This window comes from Talpa occidentalis, unplaced genomic scaffold (genome assembly GCF_014898055.3).
Source record: "Talpa occidentalis isolate TD23 unplaced genomic scaffold, MPIMG_talOcc4v2.1 talOcc4.7, whole genome shotgun sequence".
Taxonomy (NCBI): Eukaryota; Metazoa; Chordata; class Mammalia; order Eulipotyphla; family Talpidae; genus Talpa; species Talpa occidentalis.
The window spans coordinates 120,733,862-120,760,089 of NW_023605083.1; the positions used below are offsets into that span (position 1 = coordinate 120,733,862).

At 54.8% G+C, this 26,228-nt stretch overlaps 3 protein-coding genes across 6 annotated transcripts in view; 1 reads left to right on the top strand and 2 right to left on the bottom strand.

Annotated features, from left to right (window-relative positions):
- Positions 1 to 798: 798 nt before the first annotated feature.
- On the bottom strand, positions 799 to 2,736 carry CCR10 (C-C motif chemokine receptor 10). Its single transcript, XM_037491402.1, has 2 exons — positions 2,710 to 2,736; positions 799 to 1,871 (listed from the first exon to the last, which is right to left on the bottom strand). Exons 1-2 carry the CDS (start codon positions 2,731 to 2,733, stop codon positions 804 to 806), a joined length of 1,092 nt encoding a protein of 363 aa, XP_037347299.1. The 5' UTR covers positions 2,734 to 2,736; the 3' UTR covers positions 799 to 803.
- A 1,146-nt stretch (positions 2,737 to 3,882) lies between these two features.
- On the top strand, positions 3,883 to 17,705 carry CNTNAP1 (contactin associated protein 1). Its single transcript, XM_037493299.2, has 24 exons — positions 3,883 to 3,946; positions 4,784 to 4,885; positions 4,975 to 5,168; positions 5,636 to 5,783; positions 5,861 to 6,064; positions 6,643 to 6,827; positions 7,372 to 7,515; positions 8,433 to 8,694; positions 9,097 to 9,246; positions 9,473 to 9,644; positions 10,115 to 10,221; positions 10,366 to 10,485; positions 10,823 to 11,026; positions 11,213 to 11,369; positions 11,454 to 11,581; positions 11,830 to 12,015; positions 12,472 to 12,693; positions 12,948 to 13,187; positions 14,095 to 14,448; positions 14,605 to 14,732; positions 15,165 to 15,258; positions 15,438 to 15,683; positions 15,808 to 15,855; positions 16,304 to 17,705. Exons 1-24 carry the CDS (start codon positions 3,883 to 3,885, stop codon positions 16,624 to 16,626), a joined length of 4,182 nt encoding a protein of 1,393 aa, XP_037349196.1. The 3' UTR covers positions 16,627 to 17,705.
- The window catches only part of EZH1 (enhancer of zeste 1 polycomb repressive complex 2 subunit), a 30,935-nt gene continuing 22,233 nt past the window's right edge, over positions 17,527 to 26,228 (bottom strand). For all 4 annotated transcript variants that reach the window (XM_037491405.2, XM_037491403.2, XM_054688739.1 and 1 more), the window contains 8 exons: positions 25,810 to 25,850; positions 23,959 to 24,084; positions 22,779 to 22,957; positions 22,178 to 22,273; positions 21,683 to 21,764; positions 20,867 to 20,947; positions 20,407 to 20,491; positions 17,527 to 20,118 (listed from right to left, as the gene is read on the bottom strand). In XM_037491405.2, the coding sequence (XP_037347302.1) occupies positions 20,058 to 20,118; positions 20,407 to 20,491; positions 20,867 to 20,947; positions 21,683 to 21,764; positions 22,178 to 22,273; positions 22,779 to 22,957; positions 23,959 to 24,084; positions 25,810 to 25,850 (751 nt within the window). In that variant the 3' untranslated portion in view covers positions 17,527 to 20,057. The remainder of the gene's footprint in view (positions 20,119 to 20,406; positions 20,492 to 20,866; positions 20,948 to 21,682; positions 21,765 to 22,177; positions 22,274 to 22,778; positions 22,958 to 23,958; positions 24,085 to 25,809; positions 25,851 to 26,228) is intronic.

Genomic DNA, 26,228 nt, shown 5'->3' on the forward strand with positions numbered 1-26,228 from the left:
ATTTCCTGTGATCTGGTCCCCAGAGAAGCTGGAGAGCGAGTCACCCCACCCCCAGCACGCCCATGATAGGGACTCTTGTAAATTTGCAAACTGGAATTCTCTTCTTGGTTTTTCGCCAAGGTAAAAAAAAAAAAAACTCCAGCTCAAACTTTTTAAATTATTTTTTCCCTTTCCACCAAAGAAACTTAGAAGGAATTGTAAAGTGGTAATCTAATCCAAAACCCACCCAAAAGGGGAATCTTCTGATCCCCATCCCTACCCCCACACCACACACAGTTCCGACAGCCCGAGCCTGAACATTCCAGAGGCCGCTACCCCTACCCGGTGCAAGCTAAGGCAGCCATTACTGGAGAGCGCTCTGGTTGTTAGAAAGCTCTTCCTGACACTAACAGGAGAGGAACCCCCGCCCTCCTGTCTGGCAGCTTTCCCACCTCACCCCTGTTGGCAGAAACTGGAAGAAGGTGGTGGGGGTGTCAGCGCCTAGAGCTTTTGTATTCTCAGCAACCCCCACCCAGGCAGAGAGCCTTCCACCCAGGCCAGAGCGTTGTGTGTCTGTGTGCGCTTGCGGGGGGTAGGGGGGGGTAGGGAGGCGGTGACCCACCCGCTCTGCCCTGCCACAAATCACTTCCAAGTCGCCGAGCCAAAAATAGTAACAGTTGTTGGGTTGCACCTCATTTCCATCTTATCAACTTAATGTGACAAGGTACAGAAGCAATTCATTTAGGTCCCTGCCACTTTCTCAGTGTTCCCCCAGCCAATTCCACTCAGCCCACTCCCTCTCCACTCCCTCTCGATTCGCAGTCCTAGCCGTCCCCGGAGGAGACACTGCGGGTCCCCGTGGGAGCCAAGAGGAAAGACAGGCGGGGCCGGCGCGGGCAGCGGCCGCGGGAGCGAGGCCCTGGGCTGCAGCCCCCACCCCGTAGCAGCCGCCGCAGGTTCTGGCGGAAGCGCAGGCTCAAAAAGGCGTAGAGCACGGGATTGAGGCCGCAGCGGGCGAGGGCCAGGCCTCCGGTGATCAGCAGTGCCAGATCCTTGCGCTTGCTGGCGGGGCAGCTCTGCTCGCGGGCGGCCAGGAGGTCGGCGGTATCCAATAGCAGGACGAGGCTGTAGGGCAGCTGCAGCACCACGAAAGCTGCCACTAAGGCCACCACAACGCGCAGCGCGCGCCGGCGCTCTGGCCCCCTGGCGGCCAGCAGCGTGCGGCCCAGGAGCGCGTAGCAGGCCACCATGACGCCCAGCGGCAGCACGAAGCCCAGGCCAACGTGCGCCACGGCGCTCGCCCCCTTCATCGTCTGCGCGAGGGCCTCGGGGAAGATGAGACGGCAGCGCCGCTGGCCTTCTCGCTGCCCATCCTGGCTGAAAAGGAGAGCAGGCAGCGCCAAGACTAGCGACAGCAGCCACACCATGACTGAGACCCGGCGTGCGCAAATGGACCAGGAGCGCTTTGGCGGAGCTGGGAGGGCCTTTTTGATGGCAACATAGCGGTCAGCGCTGATACAGGCCAGGAAGAGGAAGCCGGCATGGAAGGAGGCGGAGTAGAGGCCCGAGATGACCCGGCAGGTGACACTTCCCAGGCTCCAGCCTTGCAGAGCCCCGGCTGCTGCAAAGGGCAAGGTCAGGGCCAACAGAAGGTCGGCCAGGGCCAGTTGGAGCAGGTGGGCCGATGTGGGTGAGCGGGTAGCCCTTTGGGCTGCCAGGTGGGTGGCAAGGACAAGGCCATTGCCGGCCAGACCCAGCACTGCCACCATCAGGGTGACACTGGGTTGGAAGGCCTTACTGAAGGCCTGGATATCCGCCTTGTAACAGAGTTCTGGCAGTGGCCCAAGCGAGTATGCCTCCTCCTCTTCCCCAGAGTAGGGCCCCAAGGAGACCTGGGGAGGTCAAAATGAGAGGAAAGGCCTTAGGAGAGATCTTCCTCACACTTCTCCCTTCCACACATGCCTTCCAAGCTGGCACCCATTGTGTGACCAGATACAACAGTCAGGGAGACACAAACTCTTCTCCAAACTCTTACAATACCCCCCACAGACCTGGGCTTCCTGGCACCCCTCATGCCTCTGCATCCTGCTTCCTGGGTGACCTTGAGCAAACCACTTGCTCTTTCTGGACCTCAGCTGCCTAATTTGTAACAGGCAGAAATTAGAAAATCTGACCGACCCACCTGGCAGGGTTATTTGAAATAAGGTCTGTTAGAAATAAGAAAGATAATAGTTGTGAAGCATCTGTGCTCTCCATGGGCCAAGCATGGGTATTAATACATACATCTCGGACAGTCAGTTTCTTTCCAGCATTTTGTCCTCACCCACGGGTCTATTTCTACCTCAGACCTGGTCTGGAACTCCATGCTTGGTTTGGAGGTTTCTGTTCCCTTTCCTTTCTTCCCTTCTCACTCCGCCAATTATCGCCAGTACAGATGCACTGAACCCCTCACGACAAGGGGGCCTGAAAGATTGGGGCTCAGGTTTTCTAGACTGGGTTGGGATCTTGGATCCTTTGGTGTAGTCTGTGCTCCCCCTCAGCCCCAGAGTCCTGTTCCCCAACCTCACTTCACCCGCCCCATCTATCTGTATGACCCTGGCCCCAGGTGGCTCAGGGCATCCTGGATAGGTCACAGGACAGCAGAGGTCTGTTGCCAGGTGGGGAGCCCCCTTCCCTCATCTTACCTTCCCTCTCAGTGTCCCTCCCCCACTCCCCATCCCCAGCTCCCACCTGCTCTGTGGCCTCTGCCTCCATCGCTGGTTTCTCTGGCTTTTGAGGCTTAGCCACTGAGGGAAAGGCTTAACCATTGGGACAGGAAGGAAGGGGCGGAGAGAGGTGGGGACGCGGTCTCTGGGCCCTCATCTCTGGGCCCTCCTCTGAATGACCTTCCCACCCCTCAGAGGCTTCCCCCCAAGAATTTCTTTCTGCTCTGCCAGTAAAAAAGAATGGGCTGGGCCTCCTGGTGGCCAGCAGTTGAGCGCTGGGTTGCAAAGCTGCCCCGCAGCCCCTGCAGCGCCGGTTCGATCCCCGGCTGCTCCCCGGCCACCGGGGGAGGGTCCCACATGGCGAGCAGACCCCTCCTGCCGACCGCTGCTCCCCTCAGCAGTGTACTTCGGTCCTTCTGCCTGCTCTGCTCCCCGCTCTGGCTCTGGTGAATTCTCTCACCCTGCCGCGCTTCTGACTGTACCCAGTGCATGTATAAATAAATAAAAAATAAATCTTAAAAAAAAAAAAAGAATGGGCTTTGGAAAATCATTTGCTATCTCTCTGTATGATCTTAAGTAGTTTCCTCGACCTCTCTGAGCCTCAGGTTTTTCATCTGCAAAGTGGAGGAGTAAAGTACCAAGGTTGAATTCACAGGGTTATGAGGGTGCCTGGCACGGATGTCTGGAGCATTATTTGCCTCAGAAAATACCATGTTCTTTTATTTACTCTTCTTCCCATCTCCAGGCCTCTCCCCTCCCTCCTCCCTTCTCTTGAAATTCTCACAGCCCTCCAGGGCAGCACCAGGTTCCCTTCCTCCACCCCAGCGGCCCCAGTCCCGGGCAGCCGCGGGTTATTCGGGGTATTTCCCGGTGGCTGGAGCGCGTCTACCCCCGCCCTTTGCAGCAGGGCTGAGGCGCGCGCTTGCGCGGGGTCCGGGAAAGCGGCGCGCGGCAGGAGAGAGAGGCTGGGGTAGGGAGAGGTGAGAGGAGAGAAGGTGGGAAGGAGAGGAGAAGGAGCCGCGGAGAGCCGGGAGCGACAGAGGGCAGGGAGGGGGGGGCAGGGAGGGAGAGGTGGAGAAGGAGCGTGGCAGCGATCCGCTGCGAGCCCCCGGAGGGGAGCCGGGAGCCGGAGCTGGAACTGGAGCCCCAGCCCGAGCCGGCACTGGGAGGCGGCGGCCGGGACCGGCAGCCCTGCAAGATGCGTCTCCGGCTCTTCTGCATCCTGCTGGCCGCAGTCTCGGGAGCCAGGGGCTGGGGCTACTGTGAGTACCGGGCTCCGAGGCAGGCAGTGTTCGGTCCCGGAGTCCAAAGCCTGCAGGGCGGGTCCCGCACCGCATTGCGGCTGGGTGGTCGCGGGTCCTTGCAGGGCCGGCGCGCGCCCGCATGTCCCCATCCTTTCTGCCTCTCCCCCGCGCTCCGCAATGCAGCTCCGAGGCTGGCGCGCGCGCCCGGGCTGGGGCTGGTTCTGGGCTCCCAGCGGAGGATGGAGTCAGTCGGGCGGGGTTCGGGATTGGGACCCAAATGGGCGCTGTGGTCGGGTTTGAGGGCTGGGGACAAGGATGGACCTGGTGACCCTGCTAAGGTTAGGGCTTTGCCAGGGGCCGGGGCTGGACTTTGGAGCTGAACCAGCAGCTTTTTCTGGCTGGGGATCCAAGGCAGCGTTGGTGATCCTGGTGATGCTAAGGTTGGATGGACAGGAAGGTGGTGATGGTGCCTAGACTGGCTGAGGCTGGGACCTAGGCCTGAATTTGGGGTTGGTGCAGGTTTGGGGGTGCCGATAAGTGGAATCTATGCTAAGGCTGGGCTGGGCTGGACTGGTGTGTCAGGCTAACTCAGGTTCTGAAAGATGTTGATGTTCAGGACCGTGTTTGGGGAAGTACTGAACTTGCACTGGTACAGAGCTAGGAACAGTCTGGCCTAGGGGTTCCCCCAGAGGGAGAAGGCAGTCTGTCCTGTGGAGGTTGGGTAGATGGCTTTCTGGTAGGGTTGGGTCTGCCACTAGGGAGCCAAGAAAGGGAAAGCTCCAACTGCTCCAAGGACCAGGCCCTAGTCAGACCTGGGAGGGGCACCCTGGCCAACTGTCCTGTCCTCCAACCCAGACGGTTGTGACGAAGAGCTGGTTGGACCCCTGTACTATCGCTCCTTGGGTGCCTCCTCCTACTATGGGCTCTTCACTGCACCCCGCTTTGCCCGGCTGCATGGTGAGTGAAGCTTCACCCTAAATGGGTGGGGACTCTCCAGGGCTGGGGTGAAGGGGGACTCAGTGATGAAACCCTTTCCCCTGCTATAGGCATAAGTGGATGGTCTCCCCGGATTGGGGACCCGAATCCCTGGCTGCAGATAGACTTAATGAAGAAACACCGGATCCGGGCTGTGGCCACGCAGGGCTCCTTTAACTCATGGGACTGGGTCACACGTTACATGCTCCTCTATGGCGACCGTGTGGACAGCTGGACACCATTCTACCAGCGTGGGCACAACTCGGTACTCCAGACTCCAGTGCAGACACTTAGGGAGGCTTCTCAGCTCTGGGACCTGGGCTGGGCACTACCTTGGCGGGCGGGGGAAGGGACGAAGGCATTGGTGAGGGCACAGATGAGGAACAGTGGACTCCGCTCCAGGGCCTCGATCCAGAGGAACTGTCAGTTCATCATGTCTGCAAGACACTCCTGGAAAAAAGGGTTTAACATACTTTAGGGTAAAATCTGGGAGAGCTTCTTGAAGGAGGTGACATCTGAGTTGAGTTTTGAGGAAATAATAGGGTGGTGTGGGGAGGGGATACTGTGGATGAGGGAAACTGCTAAAAGCTTTGAAAACAGGGGACTATCAAGCAGTGTTTGCTTTCCTGAAGTCGAAATTGACTGGTGTGACAACTGGGGCTTGGGAGGCTGTGGAAAAAGCAAACAGAGAGGAGCGTAGGGACGTGGTCACGCGCTCCCCTTCTCCCTCAGACCTTCTTCGGTAACGTGAACGAGTCCGCGGTCGTGCGCCACGACCTGCACTACCATTTCACCGCGCGCTACATCCGCATCGTGCCCTTGGCTTGGAACCCGCGCGGCAAGATCGGCCTGAGGCTCGGCCTCTACGGCTGCCCTTACCGTAAGGGTGCGGAGGTCGTGGCGGGGGCCGGGACACTCTCTCCCGCGGCCCCGGCCCACCCACGGTCCTCTGCGCAGAGTCTGACGTGCTGTATTTCGACGGCGACGATGCCATCTCATACCGCTTCCCGCGAGGGGTCAGCCGGAGCCTGTGGGACGTGTTCGCCTTCAGCTTCAAGACGGAGGAGAAAGACGGGCTCCTGCTGCACGCCGAGGGCGCCCAGGGCGACTACGTGACCCTTGAGCTGCAGGGGGCGCACTTGCTGCTGCACATGAGCCTGGGTGAGCTCAGCTTCCCGCCAGCGACCCTGGAGGCTTTTTTGCCAGGGCCACTCCTGACCATCACCTTCCTGTTTGGACCACCCCCGCCTTTTTCATGTAGTATTTGCTGCCAGCAAAACGCTAGACTCAGCGTCAGGAGAGCTGGATTCCAGTCTGGGCTCTACCCCTGACCAGGGCTGTGGTCTTGGATAAGGCTCTTCCCCTGTTTCCTCACTGTAATAATATTATATATATATATATATATATATATATACACACACACACACACACACACACACACACACACACATATGTGTGTGTACAATATGTACCCACAAAAAGTTTTGTAGTATTTTGGATCTCATTTACTTTTCATAGCACCCCCATGATGAGACAGCAGTGATAGTGCCCCATGCTCACATACTCATTCCCAGGCTCTGGCTGCTCTGCTTCTACAAGCCGACCTCCCTGCTCCCTGGCTGCTCGCCCACCCACCCATCCCCTGCAGTCTGTCTTCTGTGCTGCTGCTACACTTTTGGGCGAGGGCTCTCTGGGTTTCTCCAGGTGTGAGGGCTGACCCTGCCCCACCTGCTCCGCAGGCAGCAGCCCCATCCAGCCCAGGCCTGGCCACACCACAGTGAGCGCCGGGGGCGTGCTCAATGACCAGCACTGGCACTACGTTCGTGTGGACCGATATGGCCGGGATGCAAACTTCACCCTGGATGGCTACGTACAGCGTTTTGTGCTCAACGGCGACTTTGAGAGACTGAACCTGGACAATGAGGTGAGCAGAGAGGCAAGGTGTCATTTGGTCAGATGGGGTTCTCAGTGGGGCGCTGCAGGGTGGAAGGTCAATGCTTCTCTCCACTAGAGGTAAGAGCCTGCCTTCCAATTCCTGAATATCCTAGTAGCTCTCAGCAAACTCTCTGCACACCAGAAAGAGCTGGGGTTGTCTTGTTGTTGCTGTTAAGGTGCAGATTCCCTGGGGCCACCCCCAGACCTACTGAGATGGGGGTTGGAAATGTTGGTTTGGAGAGTGGGCAAGAGGAAGTTGCCCTCGTGGATTGCCCAACTCTGTGGAGTTGGTAAGACCCTGGCTGCAGGTAAAGAACCCCAGATAGGTTCCCTGACTTGCCTCAGGGCGTGCAGCCAATGTATGGTGGAGTGGGGCTGGAATCCAAGCCTCAGGAAGCCCAGCGAGCTTCCAACTTTGGTTAGGATACTGGGGAGATGCGTGCGTGGCGACTTTGACAAAGTCCGGCCTGTAGTATGGGGAGGGGTACAGGGGGAGCGCCAGCCAGCACCCTCACTCTCCCCCCCCGCCGCAGATATTCATCGGGGGCCTGGTGGGCGCCGCGCAGAAGAACCTGGGCTATCGGCACAATTTCCGCGGCTGCATCGAGAACGTCATCTTCAACCGGGTCAACATCGCGGAGCTGGCCGTGCGGCGCCATTCGCGCATCACCTTCGAGGTCAGTGGGGAGGTTCTGGGGGGACTCGGCGTCAGAGCCGCTGGAAAGCCGTGAGACACAGCGGGAGGAATCTTTTTTTTTTTTTTTTAAGATTCATTTATTTATGCATACCAGAGCTGGGGTACAGGCCAGAGATGCAGGGTGTGAGAGGATTCACCAGAGACAGAGTGGGGAGCAGAACAGGCGGATTACACTGCTGAGGGGAGCAGCAGGCGAGACAGGAGAGGTCTGCTTCACCATGTGGGTTTCTCCCTGGCCGACCGGGGATCGAACTCGTGCTGCAGAGGCTGCGGTTTGCTTCACAGTGCGGTGCTTAACCCCTTGCACCACCAGGGAGGCCCGTGAGGAATCTTAAGAACGAGACAAAAGCCAAGGACCCCTCTCCTCGCAACCAGAGGCTCAAATGAAGGGGGGAGGGGAGTCATCGCGCTCTCACAGGGGTGCACCACCCCTCCCCCCACCCCGCCCGCAGCAACCCCAGTTCTGGAGCAGCGGGGGGGGGGGGGGTGTCCGAGCCGTCCCCCGCGGGGACAGCAGCGCGGGGGCGGGGGTGGCCCCGCGACTGAGGAGGGCCCTGCACCCTGGGCTTGGGTGTCCCGCCCCAACTCAGGAGCGCAGGCTGGCGCCGCTGCCAGGATGTTGGCGGGAAATTGCCTTCGGGACCCGAACCCAGGAAAGGAGGGGGTCGCCCTGGAGTTGGTGCAAACGAGCCGCAGCGGGCGGGGCGCGGACAGCCGACTCGGTTGGAGACCCCTCCGCGGCTGGCCGGGGTGCGGGCGGGAGCGGTCGACCTTGGGGGGCTGAGGGAGTCCGAAGCAGGTCTGAGGGAGTCTGGAGTTGGTCTTACACCCCGGAGGTGGGGGCGCCCCGAGGCGGGGCGGGACGCGGGCGCTGAGAGACCCCGCTTTCGCCCCCAGGGTAAGGTGGCGTTCCGTTGCCTGGACCCGGTTCCTCACCCCCTCAACTTTGGAGGGCCTCACAACTTCGTGCAGGTGCCGGGCTTCCCGCGTCGCGGCCGCCTCGCCGTCTCCTTTCGCTTCCGCACCTGGGACCTCACGGGGCTGCTGCTTTTCTCCCGCCTGGGGGACGGTTTGGGCCACGTCGAGCTGATGCTCAGTGACGGGCAGGTCAATGTGTCCATCGCGCAGACTGGCCGAAAGAAGCTTCAGTTCGCTGCTGGTGAGGGGTGGAGGGTTGGGGGAGGGCGAGGAGGGATGGGGGACTTTGCCGACTGAAGAGAGATGAGGGAGTGAAGGGAGCAGAGCCCCAGGTGGCGTGAGAAGGGGAAGTGGCTGGAGGAGGTGGGGACCGGTCGGAAGAGCCAGGGGTACCGGGAGGAACAGGAAGGCAGAGAGACCTGCTGTTCCCAGGTCTTGGGGTGGGGGTGGGAAGGTGCTACTCATTTATGACTTTGCAGACTGTCAGCTGCCAGGTTATGACCAGTGAAGACTCACAAGTCTCCACTCAAGGTGATAAGTGTAATAATGGGGCTCACAGGCTGCTCTTGGGGCTCCACGCCAGGCTCTCTTCTCCTAGAGCGTGGTGCTCCCGCCACACACACTGTTCTCCTTTCCTGTCCAGGATACCGCCTGAATGATGGCTTTTGGCATGAGGTGAATTTTGCTGCACAGGAAAACCATGCAGTCATCAGCATTGATGATGTGGAAGGAGCAGAGGTCAGGGTCTCATCCCCACTGTTGATCCGGACAGGGACCTCATACTTCTTTGGGGGTAAGCGGAAGCCCCATCTGGTTGGACCCCTGTTTCTGGGTGGGTAGGCCCATCCAAGTCCACCAGACTGGGCTACAGGGAGTTTTGCAGGGATAAATCCCTTTTTCTCCTCCAGGGCCTTGAGGGCTAGAAGGTCACTTCCAGTCCTTCCTTCCAATCTGGGCCTCCCTTGGGGGAGGGTCTCTAGAGTCCCTGGGGGAGGTCTTCATAGGAGGGCTTGCTCCAGGTTGTCCCAAGCCAGCCAGTCGCTCGGGCTGCCACTCCAACCAGACTGCATTTCACGGCTGCATGGAGCTGCTCAAGGTGGACGGCCAGCTGGTCAACCTGACTCTGGTGGAGTTCCGCCGGCTTGGATACTATGCTGAGGTCCTCTTTGACACATGTGGCATCACTGATAGGTAACAGGAGCCCTTCTCCCTGTAAGAGGTGACCCCCTCAAAGCCCTCTTCCATGGTCTCCAGTGAGGCTGGACTTTCTCAATAACCTCCCTCCTCCAGGTCCCAGCTCCTCAGACTCCCACCTGGAGATGATTCCTCCTTGAACTCTCACTTCCCACTTTCTATTTCCTGAAAGTGACCCATGCTCAGAATGAAAATGAAGCTTCTGTTTTTGGTTCTAGAGGGTTTTCTTTTGGAGGTGGAGGTGGGGAAATCAGTTACTATTTGATCTTTGAGGAAGGGAAGACAGGCATACTTGAGCCCTGAGGTCTGCCTAATGCCCCAGAATTTAGGCTTGTGCCTGGTGAGTGAGGAGGGGCATGTCTCACAGGCCTGGTCCTCTCAGGGGGTGGGTGTAGTGTCTGTAGACATCAGATCTCATCTTCAAGCTCCCAATAAGGTGCATTCCTTGGTGCGGATCCCTTCCCTAGATGCAACCCTAACATGTGTGAGCACGATGGACGCTGCTATCAGTCTTGGGATGACTTCATCTGCTACTGTGAACTGACAGGCTACAAGGGGGAGACCTGCCACCAACGTAAGCCTGCTGGGGTACAGGGGAGGCTCAGGAACAGGGGAGGTCAGGAGAAGGTTGCTGGGATGATGAGGCCGCTAGAGGTGGGGCTAGCCCTCTTAGTGCTTTGATTCCTAATTTCTTCTCCCCCACCCCACCACCTACCAGCTTTGTATAAAGAATCCTGTGAAGCTTATCGGCTCAGTGGAAAAACTTCTGGAAACTTCACCATCGATCCTGATGGCAGTGGCCCCCTGAAGCCATTTGTAGTCTACTGTGATATACGAGGTAATAGCCTCTGACGTGGCAGTTAAGGGGCAGCTGGGAAGGCAATATGGGGTGTGGGGGAAATAGGAGAGGACTGAAGATAGGCAGGGGCCAGTATAATTAAACTGTGAGGGGGCCAAGGAAGACAGAGGGGAAAGAGGGTGCTCAGGAATTTGTAATCTAGCCTCGCTGATAAACTCCAGCTTCTTGATCCAGGCCAGCTGTCTCATCTCCAGCCGATGACGTCCCGGGCTGGCCACATCTATTGGCTGACTTGCAGCAGTGGTGGTGGAGGTGGGCAGGAAGCTGGGTAGAGAATGCTCATCTCCACCAAAGTTCTGTGCCTCCCCCTCCCCAGAGAACCGGGCATGGACAGTTGTGCGACATGACAGGCTATGGACAACTCGGGTGACAGGTTCTAGCATGGAGCGGCCGTTCCTGGGGGCTGTCCAGTACTGGAATGCATCCTGGGAGGAAGTCAGTGCCCTGGCCAATGCTTCCCAGCACTGTGAACAGTGGATTGAGTTCTCCTGCTACAATTCCCGGCTGCTCAACACTGCAGGTTAGGGCTGAGGGTGAGGTAGGGTGCTGGAGGGGAGACCAGAGCGGGCCTGGGAGAAGGAAAGCAGAGTTCAGCTGGAGTCCTGGCTAGACCCTTACAGGAAGGTCTTGGGCTGGTTGAAGAGAGAGGGAGCCCAGAAGCCAGTGGAGAGACAGGGCCTGGACACTGCCTTCACTTCTTCCCCAGGAGGCTACCCCTACAGCTTTTGGATGGGCCGAAATGAGGAACAGCACTTCTACTGGGGAGGCTCGCAGCCTGGGATCCAGCGCTGTGCCTGTGGTCTGGACCGAAGCTGCGTGGACCCCGCCCTGCACTGTAACTGTGACGCCGACCAGCCCCAATGGTGAGGGGGGCACAGGGACAGAGCGCTCAGGATCAGGGCCAGCTGAGCAGGGGGGCTGAGTCACTGCATCCTGCCCCCACACAGGAGAACCGACAAGGGACTGCTGACCTTTGTGGACCATCTGCCTGTCACTCAGGTGGTGGTAGGGGATACGAACCGCACCAGTTCTGAGGCCCAGTTCTTCCTGAGGCCTCTGCGCTGCTACGGCGATCGTGAGTGGCAGACCCCTCTGTGCGTGCCCTCCCGGGGTTGGCTCTCCAGCTTCCACAGTCTAGGCCACCTGACCCACCGGGGGTCTCTAGTACACTCTGCCCACCTCCTCTGCACCTTCCTTCTCTTTCATTACACCCCTTAGTCTCCCTCGGGTCCCCCTCCCCTCAGCTGTCTCCCTTAGTCCCACCTGAGGCTCCCTCATTTCTCCACCCTGCCTGACAAGGCCTTCCTCCATCTGGCTTTGTAGGGAATTCCTGGAACACCATCTCCTTCCACACTGGGGCTGCGCTCCGCTTTCCCCCAATCCGTGCCAACCACAGCCTTGATGTCTCCTTCTACTTCAGGACCTCAGCTCCTTCTGGAGTCTTCCTAGAGAATATGGGGGGATCTTACTTCCAATGGCGCCGACCTTACGTGCGGGTGGAACTCAACAGTGAGCAGGCAGACACTGGGAGGGGCACGGGGCAGACAGTGATGATCTCTGGGTAGATGCGAGGCAGGTAGAGGCTGGGGTGAGGGACTAGGCAGATGACCTTGTGAGAGGCAGCGTGGAAACGGCTTTCAGAGACCTGGGTTCTGGGCACAGCTGTCTTGATCACTGGCTTTTTGACCCTGGCCTTAGGCCATTTGCTTATGAAAAAGGGAGATGGGGGTGGGACTAGTTATGCTTCTGACCTGAGAAGTGGGGCTGGGAAGCTGGCACAAGGGATCTGCAAATTTGGGGTGCCAGGGGTCTGAGATTTTAAGCAGTTTATGGGATTTGTCTCAGGCTGTAGACAAACTGGAGGAATATTCAAGGAACTCTAGAAGAGGTGAGGAAGAGAGGCTGTACTGGGTGAAAACTGTGGGGCTCTCAGAGGTTTGACGCCCCCCTCTCCCCAACTGTCAGCATCCCGGGATGTGGTCTTCGCCTTCGATGTGGGGAATGGGGATGAGAACCTGACAGTGCACTCAGATGACTTTGAATTTAATGATGACGAGTGGCACCTGGTCCGGGCTGAAATCAACGTGAAGCAGGCCCGTCTGCGTGTGGACCACCGGCCCTGGGTGCTGAGGCCGATGCCCCTGCAAACCTACATCTGGCTGGAGTATGACCAGCCCCTCTATGTCGGTGAGCTGCGACCCAGAGGCAGGTCTGCCGCTCCATCCCCTTCCCACCCTCTCAAGGCTGCTCTCCTTGTTTCCAAGCGCCCCCCACCCCTTAGGCCCCAATCCCCTCTACTTCAGAGTGAGCCGAAGGCCCACCCCCTCTCCAGTCCCTGGTATCTTTTCCATTCTCCAAGCCCACTTGGCTCCCTCCCCCAACCCAATACTTAGCCTCATCTCTGGCTCTCCACCTTTTCTGAACCTGCTCAACCTTCCCAGGATCTGCAGAGCTTAAGAGACGCCCCTTCGTGGGTTGCTTAAGGGCCATGCGTCTGAACGGAGTGACTCTGAACCTGGAGGGCCGTGCCAACGCCTCTGAGGGTACTTCGCCCAACTGCACGGGCCACTGTGTCCACCCCCGCTTCCCCTGTTTCCACGGAGGCCGCTGTGTGGAGCGCTACAGTTACTACACCTGCGACTGCGACCTCACGGCTTTCGATGGGCCCTACTGCAACCATGGTCAGTGCCCCCGGGATGTGGGCAGGGAGCTCTGGGGTGTAGAGTAATGAGGCACAGGAGGGCAGGGCAGGAAGGAGGGTATAAAGGCAGCAATTGGGAAAACTAGAGTTGCCTGTGGGTTTGAGTTCTGAGCTGGGGCAGCCAGGCAGCTGAAGATGCTGGGTGACTCCAGAGGCATCCGGTGGGACAAGGAAGGGGTAGCTAAGCTGGTAGTGTAGCTGGCACTGAAAGAATTCAAAGGCAACCATCAAATAATGCCCCTGTCGTCCCAGCGTCACCATGGTAACAGTCCCCCCCCTGCCCCCCCTCAAGCATCCACCTCAGTTTCCTATGCCCTCCTCCTTTGCCTTTTCCTATTTGACAATTGCTGCGCTGCTAAAACTTGTCTGCAGTCTGGTTCTTGGCGGAGGCGAGCCTTGCCACTCACCAGAGTGCGATTCTGCACACATACCCAGACTGCCTCCTCCCCAGAGCTGGCCTGGGAGCATGTGTGAGCAGGTAGGTCACTGAGCAGGAGGAGGGGAAGTCTGGTGGAGCAGGGAGATAGAGAGCTTCAGGGGCCAATGGGAGACCTATGGTCTTGGCCTGGAAGTTTAAGTAGTGACAAGTGTGCCCGCCGGGGTTATGAAATTTTGAGCTATCTTGACCACAGTAAGGATACACTTACTGTGTATCCTTAGGCAAGTAACTACCCATCTCTGAGCCTGTCTTCCCTTCCATGAAATGCAGGAGTTGGGTTAGATGACATTTTATGTTTCTCCTGGTTTAAAGATTCCATTCTGTGACAGGGGGGTGCTGCAAGGGGATCTAAAAGAACGGAGGTTTGTTGTGGTTGTGGCAGAAACTGAGGGCAAACCTCAGGGGCTGAGAGGGAACAGGGCCCTGACCTTACTACCTCTGCCTTCAGATATTGGCGGTTTCTTTGAGCCTGGCACCTGGATGCGCTATAACCTGCAGTCCGCCCTGCGCTCGGCAGCCCGGGAGTTCTCCCACATGCTGAGCCGGCCAGTGCCAGGCTATGAGCCTGGCTATATCCCTGGCTATGACACTCCTGGCTACGTGCCTGGCTACCATGGCCCCGGGTACCGCCTGCCTGATTATCCCCGGCCCGGCCGGCCTGTGCCGGGTTACCGGGGACCCGTCTACAATGTGACTGGAGAGGAAGTGTCCTTCAGCTTCAGCACCAGCTCTGCTCCTGCTGTCCTGCTCTACGTCAGCTCCTTTGTGCGTGACTACATGGCTGTGCTCATCAAAGAAGATGGTAAGGCCCTCGAGGACCTTCCCCCCATTCCAGCTTCCTCCAGGGTGTTCAACATTCTCGTAACTACTGATTCACCGATACAAGGACCCAAGTGCTCTCAGGAGAAGGGGGCTGTGGGAGCTGAGAGGAGACTCTTTGTCTTTCCTAACCCCTCAGGGACCCTGCAGCTGCGGTATCAGCTGGGCACCAGTCCCTATGTGTACCAGCTAACCACCCGCCCAGTTACCGACGGCCAGCCTCACAGCGTCAATATCACCAGGGTCTACCGCCACCTCTTCATCCAGGTACATGTACAGGGAGGTGGACAAGGGAGTAGCCAGTTCAGATCATCAGAACCTCATTATCTAGGCTGTGGCACCCAGGAAAATATTTAACACTTGGAGGGCACATTCTAAACTACCTCTCGGGGCCCTCACAACCTCTCTGTGAGGTAGTGCAGATAGGCAGGTGTTCTTAGGGTCTCCATTGTACTAATCAGAAACAGGCTTAGAAAAATAAAGTGATTTTCCCAAATCAAGCCACTAGGATGCTACAAAGACAGGACTCAAAAATAAGTTGTCAAATACCAAATCCTCTATCTGGGCCCAGGGGTTGAGCATGTAGGACTGAGTTAGGACTCACCCAGTGGCACCCCCGGTGTGGAGAGTTCCTGCCTGGTCTGGCTACATCTGCCTCTGGTCCACTCTCAACTTCCTCTCCCAACACACCCGCCCTAGGTGGACTACTTCCCACTGACAGAACAGAAGTTCTCACTGTTGGTGGACAGCCAGCTGGACTCGCCCAAGGCCTTGTATCTAGGGCGTGTGATGGGTAAGCTGCGGGGGAGAATGGACTCTGGGGAAGGAGGGTTGGGGTTGTCTCTGGAGCCCGGAGGCAAGTGAAGGCCTGGGAATGCAGGGAAGGTGGTGGGAGAGATGAGAAGGAAAGCTATAGCTGTCGAGGGGGCAGAGGTCGTAGTGGCCCAAGCCCCTCCCTTTCTGGGCCCTCAGAGACTGGAGTAATCGACCCAGAGATCCAGCGCTACAACACACCAGGCTTCTCGGGCTGCCTGTCTGGTGTTCGATTTAACAACGTGGCTCCCCTCAAGACCCACTTCCGGACCCCTCGCCCCATGACCGCGGAGCTAGCGGAGGCCCTCCGCGTTCAGGGAGAACTGGCAGAATCGAACTGTGGAGCCATGCCACGTCTATTCTCAGAGGTGCCGCCCGAGCTGGACCCCTGGTATCTGCCCCCAGGTACATGGTGCTGGGACACAGAATGGCGGGGGGAAGAGAGAGACAGCAGGGTGGGGAAGTGATTCCCAACACAGGGGTTTCTCCTAACTGGGAGTTTCTCCTAACTGGTGCTTCTCCTTTTCAGATTTCCCATACTACCATGATGACGGATGGGTGGCCATACTTTTAGGCTGTGAGTAGCACTGATCAGCACCTTGACCTCCCAATTCTACCCTCTGACTGTCAACATTCTGCCCCTAAACCCACTGCCCCCTTCCCCAGGGTTGAGGGGTAGATGAGCTAGAACTAGGCAAGACGGCACGGGTGAGGAAAAGGATGAGCTAGGCTGTGCAAAAGTAGTAAATCATCGGGCTGGAAATTTTTAAATATTGAAGATGCTGTAGGCTTTTAGTAGAAATATTAAAATGAGACTATAGCTAAGGGATGAAGAAATGGGAGGCTAGTAACATCCGGAGAGATGCTTAATTGGGGGAGCTACCAAGTATGTAACATGAAGATACTGAAGTAGAAGATGGCAGAGGCTGAGCCAGGAATTGAGACCTTCCAGACGCTTGGGACCAGCCCGATAGGGTTGTGAAATCCCAACTTCTGTCCTGAATTGTTCCTTGTTTCCTTTTCAGTTTTGGTGGCCTTCCTGCTGCTGGGGCTGGTGGGAATGTTGGTGCTCTTCTACCTTCAACATCATCGCTACAAGGGCTCCTATCACACCAATGAGCCCACGGCCACCCACGATTACCACCCTGGCAGCAAACCCCCCTTACCTACTGCAGGCTCTGCCCAGGCCCCGGCCCCCCAACCAGCTTCCACTCCAGCTGCCACCCCAGCTTCCACTCCAGCCCCAGCCCCAGGCCCAGAGCCAGCGCCAGCACCAGCGCCAGCCCCTGCCCCGGGCCCACGGGACCAAAACCTGCCCCAGATCCTGGAGGAGTCCAGGTCTGAATGAATCAGAAGGGCATAAGGGACCAAGTTCATCTCCTCTGAATTCCCCAGTTCCTGCCTTCTACCCAACCCTGTCAGGGGCATTTGGCTCCTCTTTGCAGGCTCTGCTCATCCAGAGGACACCCCTCCTGCCAAGTTTGATGGGCAGAGATACAGATGGGACTAAAGGGAGTGGCTGAGCCTCACTGCCTAAACCAATGCCCTGCCCATGCCCATTTCCCCAGGCTCCTGGATGTCTGCCTGCCCCAAAGAAGCCTCACAGGGTTCTTTGCCATCTCTGTCTCAGCTGCTGCCAGGGATTAACAACAGAGTGCAGGGGAGATTAACTGCCTCCCTTCAAATATTCAATCTCAGCAGGGACAGATGTGTGGGATTGCAGGGATGCGCAGGGTAAGGAGGGAGGAGGCTGCTAAATCATATCCCCCCAGCCTCCCTCCTGCCCTGCAGAACGTCTTCCATCTGCTTCTACTCAGCTGGGGGCTATGGAGGGCTTCATTGCTGTCCCCCACCCCCTTGTTGTTTTTTGTGTTGTTGTTTTTTTTTTTTCCACAGAGACCGAGAGGCCTCAGTTTAGCACTTTAGTACCTCCGCTGCTTTACATGCTTTAGCCAAAGCCATAAAAAAACTTGCAACGTAGAGAGAATAATGCAGACACCCTGACCTGCCAGCCGTCTACTCTTCCTCCCTCTGCTAAGATGTGCAATAGCCTTGGTGCCTGTCCACAGGCTCGGCCCCCTCTCCAATGCATGAGGAGCCCGCTTTCCTCCGCTCAGAGATGCTGCTTCGTTTGTCAGGAGGTCACATTCTTTATATATATTTTTTGTTGCAAAGTCTCTCTCTAGAGAAACTATATATTACTCTAATTTTTTAATTATCAGTTTATATATAAAAGAAAAAAATCAGTGGATTGTCCTGTCCTGTGCTGTGCCCACAGTCTGTAGTTTGCTTCTCCTGTGTTGGAAGTCTCCTGAGGTGCGCTGGTCATGCGCCAGCCTGACCCAGCCTGCACTCTGAAGCTGTGCTCACAGACTCGGAGCCATTTTAATAAAGCCGAGTGGCAGAGCCCAGTCTGTGTGTGGTAGCTGGCGTCCTGGTCAGGGGGTGAGTGCGGTGATTTTAACTGAACTGATCAGCTCGGGGAGCCCTCAAAATCCTCACCCAACCTACCGAAAGTCTGATGGTTCTTGCCACCACTTCCACCTCCTCCACCCCTAGATCTCGGTGGACAGTGGGGATCTGAATGCTGACGCTTTAGCCTGGCCTGTTCTTGTACCACCATCCCTGGATCCTTCTGGACTCAAAGCACACAGTATACAACTTGCCAAAATGGATTCTACCATTTTATTCAGATAAGAGGTCACAAGCCACAAGACTTTAAAGTGCGTGAAATTCACTGGCAATAAAGCCGCACATAAACCAGCCTCCCCCCAGTCTCTACCACCTTGCTCCATCCATCATTCCATGTCTGGGGGGAGGGGTTGAGACCCGTCATTAAAGGTGAGGGATGGCAGGGTGGAGGGGGGAAAAGGAAGGGAAATATTAGTGGTCTGAAAAGGGGAGGGGGTCCACCACAGTGATTCTGCACGCTGAGGGAAGGGCGAGGTCAGCCTAGCCTCTCAAAGGCTGGATGTCATTTTTTCTCACCTACTCCTCATGGCTAGCCCCTGGCACTTCAGACAGACCTAACTCCTCCTCTGTCTCTGATTTGTCCTTCTAGCCTGCAGTCCAGCTACAGGGCATCCCCAACATACATAACATAAACCACAGCAGGTGCAGATTCCAGAATCATCACAGGGGCTAACAGTCAGGTGGGAAGAGGTCTGTCAGGAGCTGGCTGGGCTGGTGCTGAGTGCAAGTGCACCTGCGAGTATGGTGCGTGAGAGCAGGTGAGCGCGTGTGTCCCATGAACATCCCTAGGTGACAGCTTGGCCAGAGGCAACCCTGCCATCTGCTTCATGGGACAGCCAGTGGGGCTGGAGGGAGTGGTCAGCAGAAACTCAGGGAAGAGAGGTGCTGAATTTCCAGAGAGAAGGGACGCCTGTGTCCAGCCTGTCCCTGCCCACCTCCCTAACCCAGCACCATGCTCCTGACTCCCCGCTAAGCAGCAGCCAGAGACACGGGCAGCCCTTAGCCTGGCCGCTACTCATCCAGTTCTTCTGTGGCAAGGCAGCTTCTCCTAACTCCCCCATGAGATGAGACAGAACTGGACAAGAATCTTCCACTCTTCTCCCACCTCCCTCAGGGATGGGATTTAGGCAAGGACCCAAGACCTTAGCTCAAACTCCACCTCGATCTACAGACCTAAAAGAAATAAAGTGCTTTGCTCTGCATGAATCCCAGAGGGAACGGCACCACAGATTGGGACAGGTGGTCTGCCTGCTTCTTGATGCTTCAAGTACTTGCGGCCAATCTGCACGGCACGTGATGTCATATAAACACATGAATCAGGGAGCCCCTCACCTACCTCCCAACACTGTCAATTCACCCTTTCCAACAGCAGGCACGACAGACAGGAAAGTATGTCCTAGCACTCTGCCCCTCCCCAGTCCAGGCTGGCGCCCACCTACCCTAGCCTCTAAGGGAGAGAAAAGCCTGCAAACCACCAGAGTGCTCACCCCCCAAGGCTCTTCAGTAGCAGCACAAACCCGGCTGTGGCCACTACACCAGAATTCTGGAAGGAGCGGAGAGGGCGTGGCACCTGCTCTGGGGAATCTGAAGCTTATCCATCCATCTCCAGGGTACACAGAGAAGGTGTTCTCAAGCCGGCTGGGCCCCAAGCTAGCAGTTTGACTACTGTTGTCAGGCTGGCCCTCTCTGACTGAAAGAATGGCATTTCACTTTCCTTCTCCCAGGGCTGAATGGCTGTATTTAGAACCACTTCTCTTTCAGTCTGAACCCTGCCAGGAGGAAAGAGGTAGTAAGACAACCCATTTCCCCTCTGCATTCAGTTTGTGCTACCGGCTAGGCTGGCCTTTAACCCAGGCCACTCACAGGCTCCATAAAACTTTACTTGGCCTGTCCTCTCCACAGAGAGATGCTGGCAACCTGATTAAACAGGACCCTTGATTTGGAAAATTAGAATTAGAGGGTAATGCTTGCTAGGAACTGCCCAAGTGGATATCTGAGGCCACACTCTGGGTAGCTGACAAGAAAGCAAGCACAGTCACCCACCCCAGCCGTGTTCTCTGCCTCTGGCGCCAGACACAGTCTCCCATCTCTGCAGCTCTCTCCTGGGAGCCCAACCCCAGCTGCCTCTGCCCCCTGTCATGAGACAGTTTGTCCCCACTGGACACAACCGAGGCCTTGCTACAGAGGGAGTGGGTGGGGGTTTCTCAGTGTGGGGGACACACAGTGCAGGAAACTCGAGCAGCAGTGGTGTGTGCGTGAAAGCAGTGAGTGCCGCTACCAGAAGCGCTGGCGCGGGGCCCAGGAGGGCTAGAGGACATCAGTCTCCCTCTCGATCCCCACGTACTTGAGGGCATCCGCCTGGCTGTACCTGTCCAAGAGCACGAGGAGGAACCAGATTACTACCGAGGTTTTTACAACAGCAAGATAGTCCCTCCCGTTTCACTTCCCCCGCTCCCCAACGGCGGTGTGCATGCTCCCATGGCCCTGCCCAGGCAGGTCCCAGAGAGCAGAACAAGGGGCTCGCCCGGGGAGATCCTGGGGCCCTGGGAGATCCTTTCCTTCATCCATGTCACCCACCACACGCCCCCAAATCAGCTCTGAGAGCTCCCTTCCGCCTCCAGGGCCACTTCCCTAGAGCCATTCCTGGTTGCCTCACCTATAATCAAAGAAGAGCTCTTCGCCAGCTTGAATTGCTCTCTTGGCAAAGATCCCAATCCGATGATCTCCATTCACCATGACCACTGCAAATAGGACAGACCTGAGGCTAGGCTCCTCGCCAACTCAAGGCAACAACCAGCAGTGATTCTGGACTGGTTTTCTCCAAATTTTCAGTGAAAACATACACGAAGTGGAACTAGAAAGTAATCAATGAGGGCAGTGGCCTCTGTGCATTCATATCTATTATTCGGATGAGTGACTTGGGAAAAGAATAATCTTTGTAAGACTCAGCCTTGTGGGAGACTGTTTATCATGTATTCAGCTAAAAAGCAGATCCTAAAACTGAGGAAAAGATGCTCAAAATGATACCAAACATTAATCATGATTATGTGTGGACAAATAGTAACTCATCTACAAAAAAGCCGAGTAACAGAAATCACAGGTCACTGGGAACTCACCTTTGGCGTAACAGTTGGGGTTCACCGAATGGTTTGCAAATCGAATTTTGTTTCCTTTCCGGGTAGCATCCACTACAAAATCTGCATCAAGTAAGCCAAGGAAGGTTGTGAGCTCACCAGGGAACACCATAGCTTCTTGAGGCTGAATTTAAAATCAATTAACCAGGGCCTCCCAGGTGGCACAGCGGGGTTGAGTGCAGCGCTGTGAAGCTGTCCGCAGCCTCTGCAGCGTGGGGTTCTATTGCCAGCCAGGGAGAAACCCACATGGCATGGCAGACCTCTCCTGTCTCGCCTACTGCTCCCCTCAGCAGGATATTTCGGTCCATCTGCCTGTTCTGCTCCCCACTCTGTCTCTGGTGAATACTCCCATGCCTCTGGCCTGTACCATAGTTCTTATATAAAAAATAAATAAATCTTTAAAAAAAAATAAAATCAATTAACCAGTAACGTAAACAGTTCGATCCACTTGGAGTGCCGGAGGCCAGAATGCCAACAGGAGCAGTACCACAGTTCAGCCTCAACTCAGAGCATTCTCTTTGGGTGCCCTCCCCGCTTTGCCTGAATTGTGGATCTGCAGGTAGGATTTCTGAGGTGACATGCTTAGTGCTCTGGTTGCAAACACAACCCAGAAATGGAGGGTCTCCCTGGACAGGAGAACTGTGGCTTGTGGTGCCTCTGAGTTCCATCGCACCACCTTGCTCTTTGCGTGTGTTGGGAGATTCAGAGGTCATCTGGGCCTGGAAAATCTGGTGGGAAGTGAAATCTGGTGGGGAGACCTGCTGGAGACCACCTTGAGATGAGAGAGAAACTCCATACCGTTGTTGAGGTTGAAGAGGAAGCTGGACATGTATTTGTCGTAGACCTTCCCTCGTCGATCTGCCTCATCCTGAGAGATAAGCTGCAGAGACAGACAACGAATGAGGAGGGGGGTCAGGTGGCCTGCTCAGGACACGGTACCCTTCCCTAGAAAGGATGGGGATGGGGCAATGTCACGCATGTGCTTACTGAGTGTCATGAGGAGGATCAGCATGGGACTTCATTCCCACCCCCACCCCAGGCTGACTGGTACTCAGGCTGAGAAGAGACTCAACTCCCCACCTGTCTTCTCTGTGTGATCTGAGATACCAAAGTATAGAAAAAGAGTGGTTTCTTTCAGGATTGCAAACTGCGCTGTGGGATCTCCCAAGAGGCCACATGAGAACCCAGCTGAGTTATTTAGAGATTAAGTCAAAGAAGTGTGGCCCACAGAAAATCAGGGTCCCTCATCAGTATTTCCCCAGAAAGAATGTGGGCCAAAGTGACAGCACTCACCTCACCACAGTATTCAGAAATGAATTCGTTCTTCTGCACAGACTCCTTAATGAAGGTGCCCCATCCGGCCACATCTGAGGGGGCCAGCAGCAGGTGCTGGGGAAGAGGGTGTCAAACCTCAGACTATAGGGCATGTGTGAGGGGGTACGTGTGCTGGATGTGCATGTGCGAGAAGATGGCGGTGGGGGGGGCAGGGTGGAAAGAACTACCAACTGTTAAGAGGATCTGAAAACAGAAAAAGGTTTAAGTGATTCTGTCTTGGTAGGAGGAAAAACAAAGAAGGAAGTGGTGAAAGGAAAGATGATGCCTCTTCCGGAGATGGACCTATGTCCACAGGTGGGCACTGCTGTGTGTCCAGGGGGAACAGACAACATCCACGGTGCCCCTCCACTCTGCCCCTGTCTGGTCAGTTCAATTTCCTAGTGCCTCACTGGCACACAGAACTTTATCAATTCAGTAAATGCATGTCTTTTAGGATTTACTGAGTACTTTCACAAGCAAAATCTCTAAAGAACTAGGCTGAGGTTAGTCCTGAGACTAACAGGACTGTTCTATCTGTTCTGCTCCATTATCTGGCCTGATTCCTGAGAATAGTCCTCACCTTCTTGAGGCCACGCTGGATACTGCAGTTCTTGCAGGAAACCACCTTGCAGTCCCAGTGCTCTGAGGCCCCACAGGTGAGACACAGGTCAGGGTCACACTCTCGCACTGCCAGATAGCAAGGACACTGCTTGGTATTGCACTGGGTCTTACAACGACAGCCTGGAAAACGATTTTGACCTGGGAGGGAAGACCGGTACGGTTAGGAAGAGAAGCAGGTTAATGCTGGGGCTCAGGTTCGACACAAGGGATGGCAGGGAAGTAACTGTTACAGGTTCAAGGATATCTGGCCCCCTACAGAGAGAGAGGAGAGAAGCCCCCTGCAGATAACTCAATCACATACTCAAGTCTTTTCTGGAATACACAGAGTACCTCCCAACATTCACACCTGAGATTCAAAAAAGCAGATTGGACTACTGAGATGTGTTCCCTAGAGATTCCCCCCACCATTGGGCTCCCTCCCCCTGGTTGGTGAATTGGCAAGGGAGGTGGATATTGCCCCAGGGAAAATTAAATCAGTACTTTTGACTGGTATAAACTCACCATCAAAACAAGAGTCATTCTGAGAACAGAATGCATCCGTTTTATGCCACCCTCCTCCACCCTCTGCCCTCCCCAGCACAAGTGCCCCTATGCTGTGGTTAAGATTGATATCTGCTATGGGTTTAAGAAATATTTCTAGCATAACTGCCTGAGCACCAAGTGCTGCTGGCTCTGGGTGCTACCCTCAAGCTGCTGAGGCCTGAGGAAAGCAAGGCACTTTTGGCCTCAATCCTCTCTTGTGCTGATATCCAGACCAACCCGATATTGAAACCTAGATATGAAATAAAACAGACATACACAGAATTGTATCCTGTGTATGTTGTGAAACAACACTGCACCTTAAAAAAATTCAGTATCCCCATGTTTCCTCATTTTGCTTTGGAAAGTAAAGTTAGGAAAGCATGTGATTTCTGTGTAATTGCTGCTTTTTGAATCATGCACCTTAAGATTTAAAAAGTCACTTTTCTAGAACTTAAGTATCTCATTTCTTATTTAGAATACTGAAAACCAGCAAAGAGACCATCAGAAGGTCCAGAAGCAGCACAGGGCTCAGGATGGAGGGAAATCTGGATGTGCAAGGCCAGCTGTCTGGCAGGCTCAGGGGTCTGGTAGGTTCAGGGGAACACGTGGGCTCTTACAATCTGGGTTGCACTGGCAGAACTTCTCGCAGAAATTCTGAGTCATGATGCAGGGGCAGGTGCTGTCACAGGGGCGGTCTGGGTGGTCACAGGGTTGGTAGTTGTACACTTGTGTGGAAGAGTTATCTAGGAGAGAAGAACAGACCAGGTCGCGGCTGTGCCTGGGCTCCCTAGAGGCCTCTCCCCCAGGTCTAATTGCCCTGATTAAAGTGGGCCTGTTCTGACATACAGACCAATGGAATCAAATAGAAAATCCAGAAATAAACCCACAGATTTATGGTCAACTAATCTTTGACAAAGGAGCAAAGACTATGCATTGGAGCAAAGAAAGTTTGTTCAATAAATGGTGCTGGGAAAACTGGGTCGCTACATGCAAAAGAATGAAGCTTGACCACTACCTCACACCATACACAAAAATCAACTCAAAATGGATTAAAGAACTAGACATAAGACCTGAAACCATAAAATACATAGAAGGAAATATAGGCGAAATACTACGTGATATGCACATCAAAGACATCTTTACAGACACATTACCCAAAGCAGTGATAGTGAAGGCAAAGATAAACAGCTGGGACTACATCAAATTAAAGAGCTCAACAACAAAGAAAATAATCCAGTCAAAAAATGGGCAGAAGAGCTAAAAAGAAACTTCTCTGAAGAGGAAATGCAAATGGCTAATAGGCATATGAAAAAATGTTCAACATCACTTGTCATCAGGGAAATGCAAATCAAAACTACCGTGAGATACCATCTTACACCAGTGAGAATGGCACATATTAAAAAAACTAGCAACAACAAATGTTGGCGAGGGTGTGGAGAAAAAGGAACTCTCCTGCACTGTTGGTGGGAGTGCAAACTGGCCCCACCACTATGGAGAGCTGTGTGGAGATTTCTGGACCTACTAAACATAGAGCTCCCATATGATCCAGCAATTCCACTCCTAGGTATTTACCCAAAGGACACAGAAACATCAATTCCAAAGAGCACCTGCACCCCTATGTTTATAGCAGCACTGTTTACAATAGCTAAGCTTTGGAAACAACCCAAATGCCCAAAAATAGATGACTGGATCAAGAAGATGTGGTACATATACACCATGGAATATTACTCAGCATTCAAAAAAGATAAACACATGCAATTTGCAGCAGCATGGATGGCGCTGGAAGGGATCATGCTCAGCGAAATAAGCCAGAAAGAAAAAGAAAAATACCGGATGGTCTCACTCATAGCAGGAATCTAGAAAACTTAAATAAGGGACCAGGAAAATGAATAACTATAAGAAAGTGAAAATCAAAATCAACAAAAAACTATGAACCAGAGACACTCTATGGGAGGTAGGGGGCGGGAGGGGAGGGATTGGGGTCAAAATAAGGGGGTTGCAGTTGTATGGGGAATATAAAAATAAAATTTATATTAAAAAAATAAAAGACTTTGAAAAAATAAATAAATAAATAAAGCGGGCCTGTTCTAACCATAACCCTGGATGTACTTTTAGCCCCTGTGGGGAGAAGAAATCACAGATGATGGCTGCTCAGAGGCTATAATAGGGTGGGGAGAGTGTGAAAATGATCTGGGACCACAGTGTAGCTATTCTGAACATTCAACGAAGTCTAGAACCTAGCAAATGGCACACTATGAAAGTCAGAGACCACAAAGCCCATAACTCTACCTCCTGAGAGATCTTCTCAACTGCAGTGAGAAGCTGAGCTGCTCTCAGCTGCTGCAGAGAAATCTGCAGTCTGCGGAAGCAGTGCAGGGTCAACAAGTACAGCTGCAGTTGAGGCAGTGGGATGCCACAGGGGTGAGACCTCGAGCTGAACTGCCGAAGAATGCCCTGGAGGAACTCACCTTTCTTCAGCTGAATTTTCCTGCAGTGTGCAGCCCACAATCTGAAAAAGAGAGAAGGGATAGGCCTGGGTCCTGCCCCAGGGATGTCTGCAGGTACGGAAAACGAAAAATGCAATGTGCTCTGAGGGACTGTGGCTTGATAACTAGGGAGCATCCTCCCCCAGACCCTACACAGGAGGCCTCTACACTCTGGTCCATGGAAGCCACTTCGTCTTGAATCCAGCTGGTCTAAGCCTCAGGATAAAAATTTAAATGACATCCCATGCCCCAGAAAATAAACATTCAAGAACCAAAAAAAGACACAAACAAAACCCAACCCTTTAAGTCTATTGTAATGCTATTGCTTCTCCTTCTCCTTTTCTCCTTCTCCCCCTCCTCTCTTTGGGGAGGTGGATATTTGGGAAAGTTTCAAGATGGAG